The 25072-nt window shown below is 65.7% G+C and overlaps 1 protein-coding gene across 1 annotated transcript in view; it reads right to left on the reverse strand.

Annotated features, from left to right (window-relative positions):
- Window positions 1–5917: 5917 nt before the first annotated feature.
- ASPG (asparaginase) overlaps window positions 5918–25072 on the reverse strand; it is a 28071-nt gene continuing 8916 nt past the window's right edge. Inside the window, exons 4-19 of the mRNA XM_047079898.1 lie at window positions 24234–24359; window positions 23849–23932; window positions 22867–22993; window positions 18895–19007; window positions 16482–16664; window positions 16271–16384; window positions 15599–15715; window positions 14398–14493; window positions 13988–14151; window positions 11959–12045; window positions 9961–10060; window positions 9618–9698; window positions 8663–8713; window positions 8398–8467; window positions 7374–7482; window positions 5918–6164 (exon numbers count right to left, since the gene is read on the reverse strand). Of these exons, the coding sequence (XP_046935854.1) occupies window positions 5918–6164; window positions 7374–7482; window positions 8398–8467; window positions 8663–8713; window positions 9618–9698; window positions 9961–10060; window positions 11959–12045; window positions 13988–14151; window positions 14398–14493; window positions 15599–15715; window positions 16271–16384; window positions 16482–16664; window positions 18895–19007; window positions 22867–22993; window positions 23849–23932; window positions 24234–24359 (1869 nt within the window). The remainder of the gene's footprint in view (window positions 6165–7373; window positions 7483–8397; window positions 8468–8662; window positions 8714–9617; window positions 9699–9960; window positions 10061–11958; window positions 12046–13987; window positions 14152–14397; window positions 14494–15598; window positions 15716–16270; window positions 16385–16481; window positions 16665–18894; window positions 19008–22866; window positions 22994–23848; window positions 23933–24233; window positions 24360–25072) is intronic.

A 25072-nucleotide genomic window follows, 5' to 3' on the forward strand; every position in this document is an offset into this window, starting at 1 on the left:
GAGAGACTAACTGGTCCACCCATGCAGTGAGGTCCTTACACGGAGGGCTGCTCAGCCCTGAACAAGGCAGGGGATGACACAGGCTGCAGCCCGCGTCAACCCTGACAACGTTGTACTCAGTGAAATAACCACTCACAGAAGGACAAGCATCGCGTGGTTCCATTTGTATGAGGTACTTAGACGAGTCCCATCGGTAGAGACAGGAAGCAGAAGGGGGGCCCCAGGGGGAGCAGGTGGGGGTTCGTGTTGAACGGGCTGGGGGGGCAGAGTGTCAGTTTGGGGAAGATGAGAGAGTCCTGGGGACGGACGGTAGTGCTGGTTGCACAGCCGTGTGATGCACTTCACACGGCCGAACTACACACTTAAAATGGTTAGTGGTAAATTTTATGTTACGTACGTTTTCCCAAAATTCATCTTAAAAAATACATGCTGGGAGTGGTGTGTGTTCCAATCCATCAGAAGGAATTAGGCTCGTGGTTCACAAGACATGGGGGACAGTGCTCACAAGGGCTGCCTCCCTGTTGGGGAAAACTTAACCCTAGAATAGAGGTGGGCCCGGTCCCAACAAAGCTAACGGGATCCTCAGGGGGATCAAACACTTCACAATCAGCTGACCCATGTCCCAGAACAAGGCTCATAAACACTTACAGGACGCAGAATTACACAGCATCCACCAACACAAAATTCACAATGTTTGCCAACCGATCAAAAACTACCAGAGATACAAAGAAACAGAAAACTACAGGATGAAGAGAAAAACCAATGAATAGAAACAGATCCAGAAATGATGCAGATGATAGAATCAACCGATGAGAACTTTAAAACTATGTTGTAATTATATTCCAATATGTTCAGAAAGATCTAGGAAGGCTCGGATACATTAAGAAGAGCCATGAAAGTATAAAACAGATCCAATCAAACTTCAATAGATGGAAAATATAACATCCAGGATGGAAATTACACCCACAGAATTCATCGCAAATTGGCCACTGCAGAAGAAGCAAGTGTCTAGATAGAAATAGAAACTACCCGATGTGAAACACAGAGAAAACAAAACACTATAAACAATGAACAAAGTTCAAGTGGCCTAATGCACACACACCACCTTAAGAAACTAGAAAAGCAAAACGCATAAACCCAAAGTGAGGACAAGGGAAATCATCAAAGTGGAAATCAATTGAATAGAACACGAAAAATAATATGGAAAAATCAAGCCAAGAGCTGGTTCTTTCAGAAAGTCGGTATAAAAGTAAACCTCTAACCAAGCTGAAAAAGGGATAGAAAACACAGGCACCAATATTAGGCATGGGAGAGGAGGCAATGCCACAGACCCTACGGATATTAAAAGAATGATAACGGAGTATCATGCGTAACTTCACAATCTGACAGCTTCAGATGGCTGAAATTCACCCGAGCAATTGAAAATCTTCTAACAAAGCAAACTCCGGGGACAGGGAATTGGGAAGGGAGGAGGGAACCACAAGGAGCCAGACGAATCCTGTCGGTGGCCGATGTGTCCCTCACCTTGATTGTGGGGGTGGGTGGCTTCATGGGTGTACACATGTCCAAAGTCATCAGATTGTACACTTTAAAGGTGTACTTACGTAAACTGGAACCACCTTATTAAACTGGAACCACCTCTCAGAACCACGGCGGAAGTTCAGAGAGCCCGTGGCAGCCGGCCCCAGAGCCCTCGCACAGCGGACAGATCTGCTTCCCACGGGGCTCGCCAAGTCGCCCGGGGTGTGGAGGAGGTAAGAAGCCATCATCCGTCCTTCCCCATCCCTGCAGTGATGAGCTCCACAAGCAGCTGAAGACACACGGGGGCAGCCTGGTGTGGGCCCCCAGTGGGTTGCCTGCGGGGTAGGGGCTGGGGGCATGGGTACCGAGAGACAGAGGGGGTCACAGGCAGGTTCTGTTTGGGGGCTCCCCCTCCCCTGGGGTTTAGTGGCCTGGAACAGCTCCAAAAGCCACAGGTTCAGGGTCTGTGTCCCCTTCCTCCATCCTGTTTCTCTTGATGAGGTCTACTACTTAATGACAGTTGTTCTCAGCCTCAGGCCTCAATCAGAATCACCAGGCAACCCGGTAGGGGTGTGGATTCCTGGCCCATCCTATCCACAGGGCCCAAGCCTTGGTGCTCTTCACTAGCCCTCCCTTGATTTAGCCACACGGCGAAGCTTAAACACCACTGACTCAGAATACTGGTTTAGCCACCTTATAGAGACCAAAACTACAGCAACTTTAACAAGACAGGTTTATTTCTCATGGAAAAGATGGGCTGGTCCAAGGAGCTAGGGTGATGTGTCTCCCGAGCTGGTCCCGGTAGAGTGACCAAGTGTCTCAGTTTGCCCAAACGGAGGGGCCTCCTAGGCCATGACACTTTCAGGGCTAAAACCAGCAAGTCCCGGGCAAACCGGGGTGATCCTGTGGGCACCGTCCAGGGAGGCTCTGCCGTTGCCCACGGCGGCCCTCCACCTGCATAGCGAGAGCGGGCTCAGCACCACAGAGCCCAGTTCTGCCCGGAAAGGGGAAAGAGGAAGTGGGGACAATGTCCTCCGGAGGCAGGTCTTAAGTGGTAGCTGTCTCTCCGGGCACCCCGCTCTGGGCAGGGCCTCCCGCTAACAGCGCAGGGGGCTGTGCCCTCAGCGAACACTCGGGGCTTCCGTAATTAAAGAGAACGAAGACTGGGACCCAAAGCAGGAGCTGCCTGTCCTTGTGGGGCCCCCAGGGACCGAGGTGGCCATTGTGAGTGCCCAGCCCCGTTCGGGCTCCCCATACCAACCCACCCGCCAGGAGGTACTGCCACCCCTGGGGTGAACCCTCGCTCCGTCCCACATCCGTGCTCCGGGAGTCCGGCTGCATGGTCCCCTGGGCTTTCCAGCAAGTCCTGTGAGGTGGGTACCACCGCCCTCTTTGCAGGGGTGAGACAGGAGGGCTCTGGGAGGAAGGGGGACCGGCCAGGGTCACTTGCTGGTGGGCGGCAGGGCTGGGATTTGAAGCCACGACTGACTCTCAGTCTGTGTCAGGATGGGAGAGCAGAGATGGTCCTCCGTCACTCCAACCCCTAAGCCCTCCACCCTCGCCCCTGCCCATGGCCAGAGCCCCCTGCCAGGCTCGGGTGGCAGCTGGCCAGGGGGCCAGTATAGGGTGAGGCCGCAAGCAGGCCCCCTCTCCTCAGCCTGGCTCCTCAGCAGGCGGGTGTGTGGGCAGGGGAGGTGGAAGGGGTCTGCTGGGTCCTGGGGGTGCCCCTCCCCCACTAAAAGACTGCTGCCGGCAGGCTGCGGGCCTTGCTGGGAAACTAGAAGGCCGGAAGCAAGGTGAGGCTGGGAGCTGGGTGCAGGGTGGGGACCTGGCCACCGCCACCCACGACCACTTCATTTCCATCCCTCTGGGATTGGAGGGAAGAGGGAGGGGTCCCATCAGGTCTGGGGAAGAAAGGACAGCAAGCCCCAGGGCAGGGTGAAGCTTTGAACACGTTTATTTGCGTCAGTCTGTAATGCACATACCCACACTGGACGACACGATTCCAAGCTACAGAACGCGGAGGACCCCATAGCAAGCCCCCCACCACCACCACCACTCCCCCCCCCCGCCCCGGCCCTCACCAGCCTCAGCAGGGGAACCCGGCTCACTGCACACATGGAACAGACACCCCGTAGAATTAAATCGCCACCAGCTGACTGGCGGTCAGGGGGCCGCACCTAAGATCCTCCGGACCCTTCGGCGCCACGGCCCCAGCCTCCTCCTCCTGCCGCCGCTGCTGCTGCTGCTGCTGAGAGGTGGCCACGGAGCAGTTTGCTGGGCCACAGGGGAAGGTGCTGGCTGCGGGGGTGGACCCCCCTCCCAGGCAGCCAGGGGTCCTGCACCGTGGGCGGCGGCCACACCCTCCTGCAAGCCAGCAGCCCACCTCACCTCTCCCGGCCTCTCACACACCCACGTGCCGGTGGGGCTCGGGGAGAGCACTGGCGGTGCCTGGTGACCTCAGACCCAGACCCGTCCGACCTGCCACCCAGGCTGTCCCGGAGCGTCTCTAAACACTGGGCCACGGAGGCAGGCACCTGAGGGACGCCCCCACCTCTCCCTAGAGGGTGCGGCCGGACCAGCGGGCCAGGCGGGCTCCGGGAAGGTCGGCCTCGTCTCCCCGGCGGGAGCGGGGCGCGCAAAGACCCTGCGCTCGGCCCTTCCCGGGGCCGGGCGCGCCCGGGGCTTACACGCGGAGGTCCCGCGAGACCTCCCCGCACCCCGCGCGTGGTGTGCGGGCGTCGTCCACCGCGTCCCCGTCCACTTTCTGTCCGCCAGGTCCCGGCTCCGTCCGCGCGCTCGCCCGACGGGGCCCGGGCTCCCGCGGCGCGGCTCCCAGCGCTCCCAGCGAGCCCGCCCGGCCGACCCTACCCGGGGCGCGGCCGCCGCGGCACCAGCTCCGGGGAAGGGGGTGGGGGACGCCGTCGGGTCCCGGTGGGAATTCGGCGGACTTTCGAGAAGGGTGGGGCCCTCGGGCGCAGGAGCCAGGAAGCGTGGGCCGGCCGGCGCGCCCTCTGCCCGCGGTTCCCAGGCCCGGCCCCGGCGTGCGGGCGCGGGTGCGGAGCGGGGTCGGGCCGGCGGGGCGCCGCGCCCCCGCCCCTGCCCCTGCCGCCGGGCCGCGTCCGTCGCCGTCGCCGCCAGGCCCGCCGGGTCTAGTGGTCCTAAACATTTCACAATTGCGCTACAGAACTGTTGAACTGTTAAGAACCACTGGACCCAGCGCGCCGGGTGAAGTCCGCGGTCGGCCGCGCTGCGGAGAGAAAGCCCGGCCGCCCGCGCCCCGCCGCCCCTGCCGAGCCCCGCGAGCTCCGGCGGCGCGTCCCCTCGGCCCGCGCCACGCGTGGCCGGGCGGCTGCGTCCGTGCGGCGGCGGCGCCTTTTAAGCCACGCGGCCGCCCTCCCCCGCCTCCGGAATGCGACCGCGCCGCGCCGGCCCGACCGGTTTTTCCGGGCCGGGCGGCTCCCGGGCCGACGGGTCGCGCGGCGGGTCGTCCGCGGCCCGGGTACCTGCTCGGCGCGCCCGCGCGGGGGTGGCCCTGACTCACCGGCCCCCCCCCCCCCCCGCCCCGCCCGGCGTCCCCGCCTCCAGCGCCCGGCCGGGTGGCACCTGGCGTCCCCGGCTCCGCGCTGCGGGCCCGGGGACCACACCCGCTCCCTCCGGCCCGCCCCCTTCCCCCCCCCACCCCGGGCACCCGGACTCGCCGCAGGGGGCGGAGGACGCCACCGGCCCAGCTGGGGCGCGGGGCGGCCGGGCAGGTGAGGCCCCAGCCGGCAGCGGCCCGAGTGCGCTCCCCGTCGGGCGTGGGGAGGGGGGAGGGGGGAGGGCGCGGGCCGGACACGCCCATCCCTGCCCCTCTCACTTCAAAGGGAACTTCGTGGGAGGGGGGAACAAAGAGAAAGTGAAACTAGACGGAGGACGAGAGGGAGGGAAGGAACGCGCCCAGCCGGTTTCTGGTTCTCAGACCCTGGTTCTCAGAGAGTAAGGAGGACAGCCCGGCCCCCGCCCCCCAGCCCCCAGGGCCCGCGCTGGGAGCCCCGTGCTGCCCCCACCCCCCACCCGGGGCCACAGCCCACGCCATGCCCCCCTCCCCCCCAGCATGCGTCAGCACAGCCCCAGGCGCTCCGGCCCACTTAGTCACCTGGAGATGTTGGGGCCCGACCGGCAGCACCCTCGGGGGACTCTTGCAGGGAGCTGCCTGCTGCGGGCAAATGGGGGCTTGTGGGGGTCTAAGCTTTAGGAAAGAGAGAAAGTGTGGACGGAAGTAACCTGAAGTCCTCAGCCCTCATTTTGAGCCGCTGGTGTGGCCGCATGGGGGAGGGTGGCGGGGGCTGAGTTCAGGGCGACACACACACACACACACACACACACAGCCCCAGGAGACCAGCGTCCTCTTGGCTCAGGGGCCCGAGTTGGTCCCAAGCCAGGACACCGCAGCCACCGAGTCACGATGGCCACTAGGCATTTTCACCAGCGCTGTTTGTGGTTTCCAGCCGTACCCCTGCAAAGGGGGGTAGCGAAGGTTTTCCTCTGCCATGTTGCAGCTGGAGAAACGCTCACAGAGGGGCCGGGACTTCTCAGAGGCCAAATCGCTCTTGGTGGGGACCCAGTGCCCAGCACCGCGGCTGAGTGCACGGCCTGAGCATCTGTGTTTGAGGTCAGGCACCAGGGCAGGGGTGGGGGATGGGATGGGGGGGCACAGAGGCATGTGACCGAGGGGACAGAGCTTGGGAATTTCTCCCCGTCACCACCACTGCCATCACCACATGGGCCGGAAGAGCCCACCTCTGCGTCTCCAGCAACCGGGCACAGCCCGGTCCAGGGCAGACCCCTCCCCACACGCCCTTCCCCCCGCCCCCCCAATCCAGCAAAAGTGGGTCACTGTGTCCAGCACCAGACAGGACTGGTGACGGAAGGGTGACATTACAGGAACCTGTGGACCCCACTTGCAGCAGGAGATACTGAGGCGTGTCCCGAAAGGGAACGTCCTGCCATGAAGAGAAATGAGCCGGGTGGCCTGGGGGGCCCTGAGAAGTCTGGCTTTATGATGGAAAACACTGGGTAAACACAGATAGTGGCCTAAGTGAGAAACAGATGTTTCCCAGAGATAACCCTGGGATCCGGTGATCTGAGATGGGCCGCTGGGAGCTGAGGCCTCTCCCAAAGCGAAATTAGTGGGTGTGAGCAACGCAGGTCTCCTCCTGGTGCCACCGCCGAGACCCCGTGGGGCTCAGGATGCCTCCCACGTCTATCCGGCACCAGCTCCCACAGCTCACCCCGGCCCCCGTGCCGTGTCCCCCGGGGGCGCCTTCAAGAGGTGAGGAGGCTGCCCCAGTGCCAGGCGGGTCCATAGCCCGGTGTGCCAACGTGCAGCCTGAGCTCAGGACCGGGCCTTAGTTTCTTCAGCTGTGAAAGGGGAGGGAAGAGAAGCCCGTGCCCTTCCGGCAGCATAGTGGGGACGTAATCAGCTAGCACGTGGCGGAAGGTGACCCTCCCCTGCCATCCCCGAGCGGCCACTGCAGCTCACACGGTGCATGTTGGGACCCAGGGGACAGGCCCTTTGCTGCCCTGTTGCTACTGGGTGATTGTCAGAGGAGCTGACTGCACATCCAGACCGGCCTCTTCCCAGGGACACAAAATGGCCCTGAGGAAGTTTCCAGGCATGCGCCTGTGACTTTCCACAGCTTTCCGAGACACACACGCCCAGCCCGGGAGCCGCTCCTTGTGGGGCTCTGCGTCCCACAGCTGTGTGCAGGGGCCCAAGAACTGGGGGCCTGTCCCCACCACCTGCCCTCAGCCGGGGGGGAGGGGGGGGACGCGCTGTTCCCTCTGCCTGGCTGGCAGAGGCTTCTCACCTGTCGTCAGTGAGCCACCTGGGGAAGAGCCAGGCCAACATGTGCTCTCCCTGGGACACCCAGGACAGCGGGAGCGTCCACACCGGCAGGTTAGGGGGACGCTTCGCCGCTGCCAGGTGGGGGAGGGTGTGGCCCTCACGGCCTGGGGCTCCTCGGGGTCTGAGGGAAGGGCGGGGTGCCGAGGGCCGTGAGCAAGCAGGGCCCAAGGGACGGCTGCGTCCAGTGAGTTGCTGTGCCCCGGAGGCAGAGAAGACACGGAGGGGCGCTGCCCCAAGGGACCTGAGAGGCAGCCTCCCCCAGGCCTGTGTCCCACTGTCCCACCCCGCCCCCACCCCGGCAGCACAGCAGGTGCTCCTGACATCAAGCCCCCAGCTCCCTTCTTCCCCCACACCCCACTCTCGCGGCCTCCATCAGGGTGTGGGGCAAAGGCTCCTCGGGACCAGCCACGCTCAGGTGGTGTTACCTGGTTGTGCAAGGCCCGGGCACACCCGTGTCTGGGCGAGAATCTGGAAGGCCGCCAGCCAAGGTGCCAGCCCGGGCCTGGGAACCAGGCTGAGAAGCCTGGGGGTGCGGGTGGAGCCTCCCCCCAGCCCGGCCCACCTGGGAGAGGCCCCAGCTGCACGGTGGGTGCCAAGGGCGAGCTCTTTGGGGTCACGCTTTTGCCCAGTATCTACAGGGCACATGCCCTCAGGCTGGGCCCGGCTCTCCCAAGCCCCCAGCCCAGGGGCCAGACGGATGGACGGGCAGACGGGAAGGAACCCTCAAGTGGGCCTTTAAAGAGCTTCCAAGGCGGTGGAGAACCTGCATGGAGGTATCCCCTCCCCCCTCCCCCTTCTCGCCGCCCCCGTGCTCCTCACGCTCAGCAAGGACGGGTCAGGCCTGGGCCCGAGGGGGCCCCTGCCCCACTGGGCCGCTTAGGATTTGGACAGAGAACCAGCCAGGGGTCCAAACACCTGATTTCACTCCCAGCCGGGCCTCCCACGAGACTCGTGGCTGACCACCGGCCCTGGGGGGCCACACCCACCCGCCCCAGGCGGCATGGTCACCCGGGCTGTGGCGACTAGGCAGCCGGGGCCGGCGCGGGTGGGCAGGGGCTGTGGGCACATTGGGCTGGACGGAACCTTGAGGAGCAGGCAGACAGACTGGGAGGGGCCGGGAGGACTAGAGAGACAGTTGGGTCGGTCGGGTCTGGTCGGTCCGCACAAGGGGAGTCGGGCGGAGGCAGGTATGAGTGGGGGCTGCTGGGAGCAGGGGCTTCAAGTGTCAGGAAGGAGAAGGAGCAGACAGACCGAGGAGATGGGGCAGAGGGTGTCCGGGGAAGTTGCAGCCTGAACAGCAATCTGGAGGAGGAGACAGGACAGCGGGGGAGGGCCGGCCGGCGTCCCTCACCCCCGGGGGTGCTGAAGACACGGCCCTTTGACCCAGAGCCTGGGGCGCGACTCCCCACACACATACCCACAGTCCTGGGACCCAGAAGGACGCGCTGGAGCTGGGGTCTGGGGACCGAGGGAGGTCCCCAGAGAGACTTTATTGCCGCTCTGCCCGACCGAGACCTTTAGGCTGCGTGCGAAACAGAGTGGGGAGAGTCCCAGCAGTGGGGGTACGTCACAGAGTCGCGGGGTGGCGTCCCTCCAGCAGGCCACAACAGGAAGGAATGGCTTGTTCCGCAGCAAGGCAGCTTCAGGTCTTGAAGGAGGTCTCTTGAGACCTCTTCCCTGGGCACAGGCGGTGTGTGGGGGCAGGGCAGACGGACAAGTCCTTTCCCAGGGAGGGACCCAAGGACCTGAGCAAACCCAGCCAGACTTGAGAGTCTTCTGGAGGGCCAGATGACGGAGTGGGGGGATGGGGTGTGAGGTAAGAGGCAGGTGGGAGCCCCCCGCCCAGTGGGGTGGGGCAGGGTGGGCAGGACACGCAGTAGAGGGGTCTGAGGTCCCCTCCAGGCTCCAGGAACCTCTTGGCCATGGCCGGGGCCCTCCGGTGCTCTGGTAGGGTGCGTCACAGAGTGGCCTGACAAGACAGAATACAGGAGGTGTGAGGTTGACCCTTCCTACGGGAAGCCCTCCCGCGCTTTTTGGCTCCGCCTACACAGTGTGTGCCCCACCTACAGAAACAGCTCCACAGGCCTAAGTGACTTTGACCCACTTCAGCTTCCTCTGGCTCGGTCCCCAGGACTGGCCCTCAGACACAGGGGGCCACAGTCCAGTGGGGGAGCCTTCGGTGCTGTGTGGGGCAGAGGGAACTTACTGGGCCTGGCGCCTGGACAGCAGCCCCACCCTGGAGGTTCTGCAGAAAGGTCACCACTTCCAGGTTTCCAGCTGCTTCTGCCTACAGGAGGGTGCACGTGGGGGCGGGGCTGCCTCAGGGACACTGACCAGCAGCCTGGCCCCTGACCACCCGCCTGGATGTCTTCCCTGGCTTCCCACCCACGCCCGTGACTCCTTGTCCCCACAGCTCCGGGGCCAGGGACCAGGAGAGCAGGAGTCTGGACATTGGGTGGGGGGAAGAGGGGGAGCCAGGGGAACGGTCAGGAAGTCTTCCTGGAGGAGGTGGCCTAGGAGAGGGCGGTGGGGGCACTGGTGGCACTCACAACAAGCAGGGCACTGCGCCCGTCATAGCCTGGGCAAGCCAGGTCAGCCCCCGCCCGCCACCATGACTGCAGGCCTTCGAGGTCCGCCCTGGAAGCCAGCCTGGAAGAGGGAGCAGAGGAGGGGGTGCCGTCAGGACCCCAGGCGCCTTTACAAAGCCAGTCCCCAAACAGCTGACCCAGCGGCCAGGGCAGGAGGGCAGCGGTGCGGGGCTCCCTGGGGGCCGGCCAGGGGCCTCCGGTCTGGTTTCACCCAGAGGGGGTGACTGTGGCTCAGGTGGAGGGCGCACGCAGGCGCACACTCACACAAGTGTGCATGCGCGTGCACACATGCCCCACGTGCATGCCAGTTTCATGTTTCACAACACCGCTCTCCCTGGGCGGGGTCCGCAGAGGCAGGAGGGAAGTCTGCGCAAGCCCAGTGGTGCAGGGAGACACGAGGGAGACCCTCGGGTGGCCTGGACCTGCGTGGCGGAGCAGGTGCCCACTGGGAGAGGGACCTGGGCCCACCTGCTCTGAAGAAGAAGGAGGGGCCCTCACCGGGCTCCTCCCCTCCATCCTCACCCTCCCGCCCCCCATCAGGGAAGCCCACTCCCCACCCGGGGGCCGAGCCGGAAAGGGACCGAACGCCAGGTGTGCTGGCCCGGGGCAGGGGGTGCTGCGGGGGGAGGCCTATCCCCCCAAGGGGCCTCAGTGACGCGCCCCTAGTTGGGAGACAGCAGCAGCAGCCTCCACAGCGGCGCCGAGCTATTTCTGGGGTGAATCACGCTGGGTGGCAGCGCCAGGCCCTCCCGGACCTGTCGCCAGCCTCCCATAGGCTTGTCTCTCGGAAGGGCCCTCAAACGCAGCCAAGCAGCTCAGGCTGGACAAGCCCACCGCCAGGTCCGGGACGCTCGGTTTCGCCAGTCGTCAATGGAGCCATCAAGGCCCACCTGGCCGTGCAACCCTGAACCAAGTCACCCCAGACGTCCCTGCAGGGCCACGGCCAGCGGTTGTGAGCGGGCCCCTCCCTTGCTAGGTCCTAACAGACCCATCCCATCTGAGAGCTCACCTTGTCCCGGTCACCTGAGGAGGGCAGGGCCTGGGTTGTCCCCCCCCCCCCGCCCCCAGGGACACAAGATCAGAGCAGGAGAGCCTGAGGCCGGGCTCAGACCCAGAGGGGCCTGTCCACCCCACCCCACATCTAGGACTGGGGCCCCCAGGGTCGAGGGGGTGGGGGAGGCGCTGGCTGGTGGGGACAAGAGGGCCAGAGCCTCGGGGCCTTCTTGTGAGCAGAGAGCTCACCCACGCCTCACTCCCGGCCGTTCAGCCAGAGACCCCACTGTCACCACCCACTCCCCAGGCTCGGGGGCTCCGACATTCAGGGCTGTGGACCTACACTGCCTCCGACACCCCCAAACCTGGCTACCACCAGTGCTCCGGCCTGGCCTCCTGGACAAGCTTCTCCTGCCCTCTGCCTGTCTCTCTCCACTCCCCACCTGGGCTCTCAGACCCAGCCTGGGGAGCTGACAGGTGGCACCGAGTGACCCAGCGCCGGTGAGGCTATGACAGCAGCACCGCTGGGAGGGGGTGCCTGCGGACGCAGGAAGGAGCTGAGCTCGGCAGCCCTGGGCCTGGCCTGCACCCCGCCCACCACCAACACCCTCCCCGGAGACCTCCGGGGCCCCCGCTCCCCTGTGCCCAAGTATCCCCAGGCCTGCCTTGGTGTCACTCGGGGCACCTGTGAGGTCAGAGCCATGTTAGCGACTGGCTGCAGTGTGCCCGGGCTGGACAGCCACCAACCCCGTGGTTAGTTTACCAGTGACAGAGACTGGGTCCCACCACTGTGGGCCCGCACTGGAGCCCATCCACGGTGGGGGGTGGGGGGGGTGGGGATGGAGACTCATGAGACCTGTCACCCAGCCCAAGGGGGGATCAACCCCCCAACCCTCAGGGTGGGTCTCCTCTTCGGAAGCCCCCCACCCGGCCTACCAGCCCTCCCTGCATCCTCGCAGCCCTCACCTGCACAGCTCAGTCCCTGCGTCCTCTAGCTCCTGGGGGGACAGGCAGGCCCCAGCTGCCCGCAGTAGCCCAATGATATCCTGATGCCTGCCACGAGAAAGAGTGTGCTGACCACCCACCCGCCCAGGCAGCCTCTGCTCAAGCACGGCAGTGCCTCACCCACCCCCAGCCTGGGCCCCCAACCAGGGCCACTGCCCCCAGCCCCAGCCAGGGCCACCGCCCCCCGACCCCGACCCCGGCCCCGGCCCCGGCCCCGGGCCAATGCAATGCCCTGCCACTCATCCAGGTACCTTCCCAGGACATCGAGGGTCTGCGGGGTGGGGCCAGGTCTGAGTCCCCCCCCATCTCACCCCATGTTGGAGGGTCCGTTGGCCCTGACTGAGCAGCTCCTCCCCTTGCATCATGAGGCCCCTGCCATGGTCTCCCTCAGCCCGTCCTAAGGGCCCAACGCACCCCTGTGAATACCTGGGGACAGCCGGGCCCCGCTACACGCACCCGTCCCAGCCAGGGTTGCGCCTGGGGAAACTGAGTCAATCGGGCCTGCACTCTGCCCTTGGAGGTAGGGTGTCAGTGAGACACTAGGGGGTAAATATGAACAGTAGGGACCCAGAGCAGGGCCCCAATGTCTGTGGGCTCCCCAAAGCCGACCGGCCTGGGCCAAGCCTGGAGACAGCCACTGGTTGTGCGTGGGACATGGGGGTGAGAGGTGGGGCAGGGCCAGGGCGGGGGCGTGGGGGGGGGGCTGGGGCCACGGGCGGGCAGGGCAAAGGAACAGGGCGAGTGGAGGCTGGCTCTCACAGCAGAAGTGCTGACCAGGCCCCTTGCCCCACAGTGTCTGTGTCCTATAAATGGCACGGTCACCCCACTTTTAGGAAGCCTGGGGAGGAGGGTGGGGCCCCCCAGGCCTTGCCCTCCCCACCCTGAAGAGCCCTCTAGAGCACAACAGGTCTGGGAGCAAGGCCAGGAGAATGAGGCCGGGAGACCGGTTTGGGGGGGCTGTTGTGCCAGGGGCGGGGACAGTGAGCTCATCACCATCCACCCACACCCAGCCGGATCGCCCCGGCCCCTCACCCCCATCCTGGGAACCCCCCGTGCCTCATGCTCACAAGAGTCTGGTAAAGAGGGTGCTACCCATCATTCCCCTCACCGAGGGTCACATGCCCACCCCAGGGCTCACACAGCTGGGGCACGCAGGACTTGACCTGGACAGTGTGGCCCACACACCCTCAGCCTCTCTCCAGGAGGCTCACCAGCACTCCCCACACACACCACAAAATAACCCAGGATCCGGCCGGCCAAGTGCCCATAGGGAGAAATCCCCAGGAGAAGCTAGGGGTCTGGGCTGGGGGGTCTGGGGACTGCTACAGACACCAGATAAAACAACAAAAGATGAAAAATGAGGGCTGTGACCCCTGCCCCCAGACACACACACACACACACACACACACACACACACACACAGCCAGGCCAGGACCCCACCCTTTAAAAAATCAGAGTTGTTGGGTGGGGCCAGCCTGGGGGACATCTTCCCTACCTTGCTGGCTGAGCCTGTCCCCCGAGGGCACCTGTGCCCATCCCAGCCTAACATCTGGCACTAAGTAGCCCGCTTTATGTCTACGACATGCACGTGCTGGGCCGGCGGCTTCTCCCCTTTCCCACCCTCCAGCCCCACAGGCGCGTGTGGATGACGGCAAATACGCATTCAACCCCTCGAGCTTTGTCCGTGAGCATTTTTCTTTCCTAGAAACTCTGCGCCAGGGTCTTGCTGCGCCTGCCTGGCTGAGCTTAGAGGTCACCTCCTCCAGGAAGCCCTCCCTGACCACCCTGCCCATTCAGTCCTCCCTGTCTGGGCCCAAGCATGGTCCCTGCTATACCTGCCAGGCTTGGGGGGGGGGGTGTCGGGAGGGGGCAGCAAGGCTCCAGGAAGCGGGTGTCCTCAGCTCTGCCGGGGAAGCTGTGTCACCACAGGCAACAGGGCAGCCCTGTCTAAGCCAGCTGTGCCCAGGTCCGCCCCACACGGCCCAGGTACCTGCCCTTCACCGCCAGCAGCAGCGGGCTCAGTCCATCCTCATCCCGGGCGCTCACACCCACCCCTCTCTGCAGCAGCATGGTGACCACCTCGGGGTGGCCTCCCCGGGCAGCCGCGTGCAGAGGGGTCTGACCGTTAAAGTTCTCTTGGCTCAGGTCACTGCCCTGGGTGAGGCAAGGGCACGTCACCCACTGAGGGGGCGCTGGGCAGGGGCGGGGAGGGGACGGGAGGGTCGGGGTGCACCCCGGGAGTGGGGCCCGGCACGGCCACCGGCACGCCCCGTAGCGGCAGTAGGGTCCCACCGGCTGGCTGCCCAGCGCGGCAGAACAGGGCCCCAGGGAAAGGCGGCCCTGCGTCCCCCGGGGCCCGGCGTGGGGGGGCTGGTCCCTGAGGCGGTGGGGGGGCCTCACCAGCTCCACAAGTGCCTGCAGCATGTCCAGGTCGCCCGCATGGGCCGCAGCACAGGCCAGGCCAGGCGTCAGAGCTTCCCGCACCGCATCGGCCTCCTGGGTGGAGGAGAGCGGCACCCTGGGACCTCGCCTCTCCCTGGAAAGGAAGGCCCTACTCCACACGTGGGCAGAGCTCCTTCAGGCTGCCTGCCCCCAGCGCCGGGAATGCTGTGGGGCATCTAGGGGCTCCCCAGGACGCCAGAGGGCCGGGAAGCCCAGCAGAGACCCCGCAGGCAGCCTCACACCCAGCCCAGCACCCTCGGCAGGGCCCGACCACAAAGCGACCGTATCTCTCGAGCTATTAAGCCCGACACAGCCGCCCTGGTGACAGGCCACACACACACCCCAGCCTCTGACCACCGCCTGCCCTGGGCAAGTGGCAGTGAGCACGGCCAGAGCTGTCCATCACAGACCCACCCACCCCCACTCTGAGAGGGGAAACTGTCACATGCGGGGTGACCCCGGGTTGCAGTGCTACTGTCCGTGAGCTCCCATGCCAGGCCTGGACATCTCGGGCAGAGCGGGGTGTGAGGTGGGGCACCAGGGGGCCCCCAGCACCCCTGTGGGTCTGACCCGGCCTGAACCCCAAACTCTAGACCCGGAAGTATGAGCTCAGCTCCCCTGCCCCTTCCAGGTCCAGGCCCCCGGGCTGGGAAGGTGAAGAGGAGCTTCAAGGTGCTGTACCCGACAGGTGCGGCTGTGGGGCCTGGGCCCCGGTGCTCAGAGCCCAGCCAACCCCGCAGCAGGCGCCCCCTCCGTCCAGCACCCAGGACAGCGCGCCCGCCTTGACTCAGGCCTGCCGCTCCTCAGGCGGCCCTGCACCCGGGGCCAGCGCGGGCCGTCAGCAGGCCCGGTCCAGCCGAGCTTGGCCCCACTGGGTGATGGGGCCACGTTTTGCCCACCATCCACATGTCACCAAGACTCCGCTAAACCGTCCCGGCCCCTTCCCGCGGGCAGCTCCTTGCCTGAATCCTTGCAAATCCTCCCCACCGCGGACCCCAGCCCTCCGCCTGGGTCCCAAACCACACCGTGCCTGGTGGTTTTCTGCTCATGTGCTGGCATGATGGGGGCCACGGCTGGCGCCCGGCATATCCAGAGGCGACCCGCAGCTCAGGCCCCCGTGTCACACCCCCCCCCCACACACACACACACTGGCCAATACCTGGCTCAGACTGAGGAGCTGGGCGACCCCCCGGCCCAGCGTGCTACAAGTCAGCGAGGTCTGGTGCTCGTCCCCCGCGGGCAGCGTCACCTCCCCCCGGAGGTCCCTGGCCAGCAGCTGGAGGAGGAGAACACAGAGAGCCAGGAATGCCCTGTGGCAGGCAGACCACTGGCCCAGGCACCCCTGGGGCACGCGGCGAGGGCTGTCCTGGGCCTGCAACTCCTCAGTCCAGGCTGTATCCCTTAGGCCTGAGCTCGACCCCAGCCAGGTCCCCATGGGCCGACCCCACCCTCCATTCCATTAGCTCAGGGTCTCCCAAGGACCCCATCCCCCACCCCCTGCACCGTGGTCACCACCCAGGCTGGCTGTGTCTGAGGTCCCCCTGGGAAGGGTGGGGGACGAGGGGGTGTCCTGGGAGCAGTTTGAGGAGCCTTGGCCAGACTGAGGCTCCCCAAGAGAGTGGAAGAACACATTGTCTGGGCTTGGGGTTGGCAAGGGGTGGAGGGAGCCCAGGCCTCAGAGCTGGTGTTTCCCCGCCACGGGGAGGCCCCGCATCCCTGCCCCCTCCCGACCCAGGCACACAACCCACTGGGCTGGGCCCTCAGCAGCCCTGACACGGGTCCCCATGCCCCCCAGCCCAGGGGGGAACTGTGCCCAAAGCCGAGGGTACACCTGTTTCCTGCTGTCCAGGCTCAGCCCCGGCTGGCCCAGCACGTAGGACAGCTTGGCCATGGCAGCTTCCGACGTCATGTCAAAGCCCGAAACGATGCCAGCTCCCGCCACGGCCTGCGGGGAAGGGGGCACGAGCAGGAAGGGGGGTGCCACTCGCCCTGTGCCCTCGGGCCCATCCCCTCCCCCTCCAGCCCTCCATCGCCGCCCCCACCATGCCGCCTGCGTAGCCAGAGGTCACGGTGCCCTGAAGGCAGTGTGTGCAGTTGACGATGAGGAGCCCTCGCTCGGTGGCGGCCCGGAACTCCCGCAGCAGGTCCGGCTTGGTGGGCCCGTTCCCGCAGCCGAACGTCTCCATGACGACGCCCCTCAGGGGGGGCTGCAGGAAGGCCCGAACCTGCGGGGCCGGGAAGGGACGGGGACGGCCTTGGCCTCTTGCTCCGGCAACAGGAGCCCACAGGCTTGTCCTGCACCTTCGGCTATGGCAGGGACGTCCGGGCTCTGAGCAGGCCACATGGAGAGCCATGAGGGTCTGCTCCCCACCACGCCCTCCCAAGGAAAGGCCTTGTCCCCCGTAAGTGTTTAAGGCTGCGGGTGGTGTGGCGACAATCCGAACGCCCCCTCCAGCGCGCCCCCAGCCTCGCCAACCCTCTATCCAACCCCTTATACCTGAAACATAGCAGGGGCTGCTCCCAGCAAGCCTGTGCCCTGCAGCTAAACACACATGCAGGGCCCCCAACGAGCCCCCCGCACTTCCTGCTTGGCCGCCAGGCTCCACTCAGAAGACGGCGGGCGGGACCTGGGGTCCACCTCACACATGGACGTTCCCCCTGAAGGCCCGGCTGCAGGAACACAGGTTCCCCAGCTCAGCAGTGCCCCGTGCTGGGCGCTGGTAAGTGTGGCCCAGACGGACCGTATCCGTGTCTGAATCTGCCATGCAGGTGGGAACACAAGGGCTGAGCCACCGGCCTGGGGACAGTACTTCTGTGCAAGCATCCACCCCTCTGGCTGTGTCCCCCGTCAGAGCCCTGACCCCTCATCAGAAAGGCTGAGTCCAGCTCCCTCTGCTTCTCCAGGTAGAGGTCAGAGGTGACTGCACCCTGTCCCTGGTAGACACCGGGGATGGGGAGGCGACACCCCGAGACGCACCGCAGAAAGCAGGCCCCGCCCCGAGGGCCCAGCTGCCCCCAGCAAGCAAAGCCCCCGGGGCCCTTTCCCCTGCACAAGCCTCGCCCAGCTTTGTGGGGTGGGGGCAGGGCTGGGGAGCCAGCTCCATGGCCCTTCATTCCCCCAGCTATGGTGAGTTCTAGGAATTTCAGAGACTCAGCACGATTCTCCCTGAAGCGTCCTGTGTGGCTCAGCCCCATTCAACCTGGCAGCCTCGGACAGTGACACACAGATACTACAAATGTGAGACCCACCCAGGCCCGCACCTGTCCCCTGGTGACAGTCCCTCACGTGGGCCCCCGCCCCGCACTCCCCGCCGGTCCAGCCCGACCGCCAGTGTCAGCTCCTGGGACAGCCCTCATTTTCGAGACCAACCGTTGGAGGAGTAGGCTCCAGCCCAGGGAGGCCACGAGGCCCAGCCCCAGGGCCTCAAACTGCCTCCTACTCTGAGGGTCTCTGCCCTTCAGAGGGGCCTGGGGAGAAAGGACCCTCGCGGACCCTCGGGCTACGGGTGACACAGAGCACAGCGGTGGCAGGACGGCGGGGGGCACATACACGGGGCCGGGCCCCGCTTCTGGTTGTAGGGCAGGGGTCCTGGTGCGCGTGGCCTGCACACCCTGGCTCCTCGCAAGAGCTTCCAGCACCATCTCTGGTCCAGTCTCGGGGAGGCCACCTGAGCTACAAGCCCCCCCCCCCCATCTTTCCTACCGGATCTTTCACTGCACTGAGTACATGTCCCACGTACTGTGGGACGCTGTCCTAGGCCAGGCCCGGGACCAGCACGGGGGACACATGGTGGGAAGACCACCCCGTCTGTCCCCAGTGCCTTTGAGGGGGTCAGGTACCGGTTCACAGACTGTGAGCGACCCAGAGCCCAGGGCACTAGCACCCACCAGGCCACCCTGTGTGCGGGAACGTACCCGCGAAGCCGCATCTGCCCACGGTGCCCGGCTGGTCACAGCACTGAGCCCAGCACCCACACCCCGGCTCGTGGCCCTGCAATGCCCAGAGGTACCTTCAGCTCAGACACCCTCTATGGGATGGGCCACGTGGCATCTGAGCCCAATTCACAAGGCAGGCCGCAGTCAGGCGCCGTGTCTACCCCAGTGGCAGCTGGTGGCCGAGGGGTCATGAGCAGGGAGCACACGGAGGACGGGGCAGAGCCGCCACAGAAGGAGCAGTCTTAGGGCCACGCCCCCCGCGGCCCTGCAGGAACCCGGGCCACGAGTCCACAGGCATCCACGCGGTCAAGCCCGCGTTGCAAATGAGGGAAGACCGGGCCCCGAAGCCCCAGCGGAAGAGGCAAGGGAGGGGTGCAGGTCTCGGGGACACGTGCAGCTTCAGCACGCCAAGGGGCCTGCGTGCCCGGGCCCGCGGCAGGGTGGGGGACGGGAAGGGGCGGGGCAGGACACAGGATGCGGGGGAGTGCGGAGGGCGTGCAGGGCTGGGCGGGTCCCTACCAGGGCAGCGGGGATCCCGGGGTAGAGACGCAGCAGCCCCACGTCACGCTCCACGCTGCCGTGCACCACCAGCCGCTCCTTCCCTCGGACCTTCCGCACCAGCTCCCGGTTGACTGTGAGGGCAGAGGTACACGTGTGGCACCGCTGGGCCACCGGACAGCCGACACCCCCGCACGCACTCGGCCCCAGCAACGCCCACGGTGCGTTCAGCCCCTCAGGCCCTCCGTGTTGCCCGGCCTCGCTCTGGGTGTCTCCAGAGCCCCGGCCCTCTCGCCGCCACCCTGCCCTGCCCCCCCTCCCGAGGCAACTCCTGCCGGCCCTCAGCTCACTCTTAGGTCGGGTGCAGCCCCAGCCTGTGCCGGCTCTGCAGTGGCTCGGAGTCCGGGGCACAAAGGAGGACCCCCCCTCCTCCCCCCCCGGGAACGGAGGCTGCCCGGGTCTGGCAGGGAAGGTGGAGGAGAGGCGTTCCAGGCAGGGGGAACGGCGTGCGCAAAGGCCAGGAAGCGCAACAGACATGACAGAGCTGACGAACCGGAAACGGTTTGTTGTCCCGGACGCCAGGAGGAGTCGGCCCGGTCCTCTGACCAGCCAGCCTCACCTGTGCCTCGCTGGGCACCCACCTCGCCCACAGCTCAGCGAGCCAAGGGAGGAAGGAATGGGTGAACCAGTGAACGAGTCTTCTGGGCCCCCCACCTTTGGGGACAGAAAGCCTCCATCTGAGGCCCAACGCCCCAGGCCCTGTGGAAAGTGGGGGGCAGATATTCGGGGTCCGTGCCCCTTTCACCCACCACACAGAGGAGCTGCCCAGAAGGCCCGTCTCCCTGCTGGTCCGAAGTCACTGCTCTGCCAGGACCAAGCTGGCAGATGCCTCCCAAACCCGGGGGGGTAAAGGGAGGGGCTGGGCAGCGGGCCCAGCCTTGGAGCCCTCAGGAGCCCCACACCCAGCACAGGACCCCGTTCTCTCCAGTCCTCGGCACAAGACAGCGCGATCTGGGCGGAGGCGTCGATGCCCACTGGCACGGACTGTGATTACAGCCTCTCTGAGGTAGCAGGCATCACGGAGACCCCCGAGTCCAGCACAGGGAAACCGAGGCCCAGAGTGGGCAAGGGCCACCCAGGCTGCTCATCCAGCCAGGACGAGAATGGCGGGAGGGGTGCACCCAGGACCCTGGCCCGGGGCTCCTCCCTACGCCCCCGCCCACGTGGGGGTGTAAGCCTGCACGCCTCCTGCTGTTTCCACCAGACCAATTCATGTGTGATAATAAACCAGGGAACATTCCGGACACACGCTGCCCTCTCCCGATGCGTCAAAGGGGGTGTGGGGGGATGGGCAGCAGGAGGGGGCCCGCGGCATCAATCAGCAGTGAGAGACGCCCTTTAATTTAGGGCCGAGCGCCCCAGCTGGACGAGCAGATAAGCTGGTGGGGGGGTAGGAGCGCTGCCACCGCCCAGGAGTTATGGCTGCAAAGGGGGCTTTACGGAGACAAAGAGAGCCCACGCCCCCTCCCTGCACGGCTGGACCATGCCCGCAAGAGCCCGCGGGGCCCAAGTCCTTCTTCCCCCAGCGGAGCCGAGGGAGGAGGGCGGGGTGGTATCCACGTAGCATGAGGGGCACCGTGACAGTGCCACCTCGCCACGCAGACCTCTGACAGTCCCCCCGCACAGGAGGGCCCTGGGCTCTGCTGTCCCCGCAGCTGGTGGCAGGGTCACCATCACACGCCCCTCTTGACCCCCAAGCCCTGCCTGTAATGGCCTCACAGAGGGAAGTAAAAACACAAGGGAAAGTCCAGGCTGGGCTGGGGGGTCGTCTTCCAGCTCCCCAACAGGAGGGGGGGGTAGCCCCTGACAGCCCAGGCGTCATCGGCCCCCCCTGGCAGTCCTGCCTGCCACATCCTGGGCAGAACCTGGTGTTTCCCAACACCAGCTGCCGGAACGGGCCCGGGGCAGGTGGGGGCAGAGGCTCTCACGCTCTGCACGGGCACCCTGGCCAGCGGGAAACAATCTTGGCGGGGTCATGGGCCTGGGGCGCCGGGGTGGCCTCTGCCCTGCGCCCACCAGGCTTCCAGGCCGGGCCTGCCTCAGCGTGCTCCGTGCCCTGAGGCCTGCCTGGGCCTGGTGCCGCACAGACAGAGCCCTGCCGTCCCGGGTGAAGTCCTCCAGGCCTGCCAGCAGGGTGCGTCCCCGGAAGTCCCCCTCCTGAGCCCCAGATGAAGTGTGACTCAGTCCCCAGCAGGGAGCCAGGACTGCAGAGCGGGCGGCCCACTCCTGGTGCCCATGCCTTCCTTCCCCAGCTGGCCAGCACGGGGGCAGGAGGGGCTGAGCGCCGCCACCCACCGCGGCCAGGAAGCTGATCTGTCCTCCAGCACCAGTATGCGTGCCACCTCCTCCGGGGAGCCCTGCCTGACCGCTCAGTGAGCAAGCGGCCCCCCGCCTGGCTCCCGGCGCCCTGGGAGTGCCGCACATACCTCACATCTGCTCACGTGTTCTGTCTCGTGACCCCTGGAGGGTGCTCGGGGAAGTGGAGGGTGGGCGGGGGGAGAGGGTGCAGGGTAAGACCACCAGAATGGGAGTCAGGGCTTGGCTGAGCCAACACCTCCCTCTGCGGGCCTCTCCACCTCGGTTTCCTCCCCTGTGGCCCCCTGCTGCCCGGGAAGAGAACCCCGGGGGACAGCCAGGTCGTGGCCATTGCCATGCTGGCATCCCCACTCTGTGTGTCCTGTTGGGATCCAAAGGCACTGGCGGCTTCCAGAGTTACGTGACCAGCCTGCCCATCCCAGGAAGGACCCGCTCCCACCATCTGCTCTCCACAGACAGCCCGGCAGCAGCCAGAGCCCCTCCCCACTCCGAGCCTTCATCATCAGCCTTCCCAAAAAGACTTCCGCCCCTACAGCCCCTACCCGGCCTGGGCCCGGTGCTCCTGAGGCCCTGCCTGTGCTGGGACATTCCAGGAAGCCCCTGTCCCTAGGAAGTCAAGGCTCTGGCCACCCAGAGTCCACTTCCTCCCCTGGTCTCGATCTGCTCACCCTCCTGCGGGTGTGGAGGCCGCTGCACCAGCAGACCCCAGGGCTCTCCCCATGCCAGCCTCCTGGAACCGCCCCTCAGGCCCCAGCGGAGCCCATGTGGGCGAGGAGGCAGCGCTGCCCTCCCAAGGGCCTGCAGTCGGGCAGTCTAACCAGAAGAGCCACCCAGTCCTGCTGGTGCTGGGTCCCCTGCCTCTCAGGCTTCTAAGCCCCAAAGTCCCCCCCAGGAGGGCTGGTTCTGCCAGGCCCTACAGCACCCCTGCCACCACCACGGGGTCTCTAGGACAGGACCCCACAGCTGGTGGGGCGGGGACAGGTGCCCAGGCCCCCCCCAGCTCAGTCAGGAGGAGACACAGGGCAGGCCCCCAAGCTGTGCCCACTGTGCTGTGCCCACCATGGACCCGGAGTGGGGACTCCTGGGGACACAGCAGGAGGGCAGACATCCTGGGTGGAGACAGGGCAGCCCTGGGGGGTGACTCCCTCTGGGTGAGTGAGGCCAGCCGCCCTTGCTGAGAACAAGGTCAGAGACAGCTCTACACTCAGGGAGAGGCGAGAGTGGGTCAGGGGCTCCCCAGGGGCTGGGCTGCCTGCCAGGCTCAGGAGGCAGAGGACTCCCCTGGAAGTTCCAGGGACGAGGTCACAGCACAGGAACCTCGTCCCGGGGGACCCAGGTGCACGCCAGGGTCACAGACAGACTCCTGGACTCAGGGTCACAGGTCCCCCAAGCCTGCTCCTCCTCTGGTTCAGCCCCCGGCTCCGAGCTGGGGCTCCCCACCGGCGCTCCCCCCTTGGTGGCCCACACAGGCCCCCCTCTCTGAGCGGCCCCCGACTTTGCAGCCCAGGGCAGCAGGGGGACTCTCTGGGGCCCCAGACGCGGTTTCCCGCCCAGCTCCAGGCACGAAACCCCGGGCGGGAGCCCTCACGGGATGGCCCTGCTCGCCGCCCAGCTTACGTATGACGTCAGTGCCCACAACGGCCAGAGGGGGCAGGTTGGGGGAGCAGAAGGCCGCAAACCTGCGCGAGTCCACCTTGGTCACTCGGTTGCCCCGAAACAGCTGATTCTGGAAGAACAGACAGACCTGTGGGGGGGGGGGGGGGAGGCGAGAGGCAGCGGCTCAGCGCTGGGGAGCCCCAGGGCCCTCCGGCCTCCCCCCTGCCATCAGCGGAGCACCCACTGAGGACAGGTTGAAGATGTCGATTGCGGCTGCTGCCCTCCCTGCCGCCCATCCCGCAGGGCCTGGGGAGAGCCAGGCAGGGAGCTGGCCACCCGAGGGCCCTGCCGCCCCTTACTTCCCACCTGCCCTCTGCCCCCATCCCTGCTTCTCAGGGAGTCCCTGGTGAACTCGGCCCACCCCTCACCACAGTGTCCGCGCTCCGGAGCTCAGGGGCTGGGGGGTCTCGTTCTGCCCCCCGCCCCAGCTGCTCTAGGGCTGTCCTCCTGGGGGAGGGAGGGAGGCACAGCGATAGGGAGACAACGTGAACCGTGCTTCGGTGAGGCGCCCTCCCCCTGGCACAGGGTCCCCTGCAGTGCTAGGGGGTCTCGTAAGGTCTCCCTGTGCTGCCTGTGGAGAAAGAATGCTGAGCAGGGCAAGCCAGGTCCACAGCTATACTGTGTACAACCTCCTTTTACAGAAACTTACACGTAAACACACATAACGTGAACACGTGTAACACGTAACCCGGAAGAGAACACAGCACGCTGTTAACAGCAGCGTCTCTGGGAAGTAAGACATGGGTGGCTTTGTTCCCTTCTGCTTTCTTTATTTTCCGGGTTTTTCCACGGTGACGGTGTATGCCACTTGTAAGGCAAAAGACACATCTTCAAACCCTGGCTGACGGCTCACCTGCATGTCCCACCTGAGTGCCAACCACAGCCCCCGCCTGCGCCACGCAGGCCACGCCCCCTGCAGCCCACGCCAGGGAGGGAAGGGTACCTCGGGGATCACGTACTGGCCGGCCATGAGCAGGGCCCCCAGCAGGTTCTCACGGCCATCATTCCATAGGGCGTGGATGGGCACCTGCGGGGAGGCCGGAGATGGGCTGAGACTCACGCAATACCAGAGGGAAGAATGAAGGGGGGGGGGGACAAAGAAAGGGCAGCTGGACGAGGCGGACAGCAGGCCATGGATCCCCCCACCCACCCACAGGACCCAGGGCACTGACCAGCCTGGCCGGCCAGAACAGACAGGACAGGCCCTGCCTTGGGGAGCTGCAGAACTAAGCAAGAGGCCCAGGGTGCGGCCTGGGTCCCCCACAGTGCCAGCTCCCCCGGTGGCCTCAGGAAGGCCCTCGTGCTCTCCGGTCAGCCCGGGACACTACCTGGGCACCAGTTAGGATGACGGTTTTCTGCAGGTTCTCCAGCACGAAGGACAGCACAGAGGCCGCGAAGGCCATGGTGTCAGTGCCGTGGATGACCACGAACCCGTGGTACTGCCCATAGTGTCTCTGTGGGGGTGCAGCAAGCTTAGGCCGGACTCCTCCCAGGGGGACGGGCCTCCTCCCGGGGACAGGCAGCTAGCTGGTCTCCCACCCCCTCAGGGAAAAAAAGGAAACGATCCCAAATGCAGAGGGAGGGAATCAGGGAGGCACAGGTGGGATCCTGGTCACTTTTGGCCCAGAAGACACTCTGTGGGAAGCAAGCCTCTACCTGGAGTCTCACCCCTCCATGCTCTCCCCCACACCCAGGACAGCTTCCTTTCCTGACACCTCTAATTGCATGAGAGACATGGCCTAGCGGGGAGGGGTCTCTGGACATTCTCCTAGGATAGGAAGGTCCCCTCTGGACTTCCGGCCAGCGTCTCCCCCAGGCGATGCCCAGTCAGGGGTCCCAAGAACACTGGCGAGTTGGAGGACCACACCAGACTACTGTGTGTGTCAGCACAGTTCTCCAGGAGGGTCCCTTGCCGCGTGACCACTGCCTCCAGGCAGGGAGCTGTGGGGTGCGTGAGCCTGCGAGCCCATGGTCCTATAGGAGGGCCAGGCAGGGACACAGCAGTGGGCTCAAGGCACAACCGGTGCCGGGAGCTGACAGGTGATCTGGGACGCTGCCTGGAACAGGACCTGGCAGGAAGGCAGGACGCTGGCAGGCAAACGTGGGGAAGGGTCCTTCCAGATACAGGCGTGCTGGCCACCTCTGAGAGGACATCCTCAGGCCACCA

Source organism: Lynx rufus, unplaced genomic scaffold (assembly GCF_022079265.1).
Source record: "Lynx rufus isolate CCGP_SWC_20201006 ecotype Redwood Valley unplaced genomic scaffold, mLynRuf1.p SCAF_17, whole genome shotgun sequence".
NCBI lineage: Eukaryota > Metazoa > Chordata > Mammalia > Carnivora > Felidae > Lynx > Lynx rufus.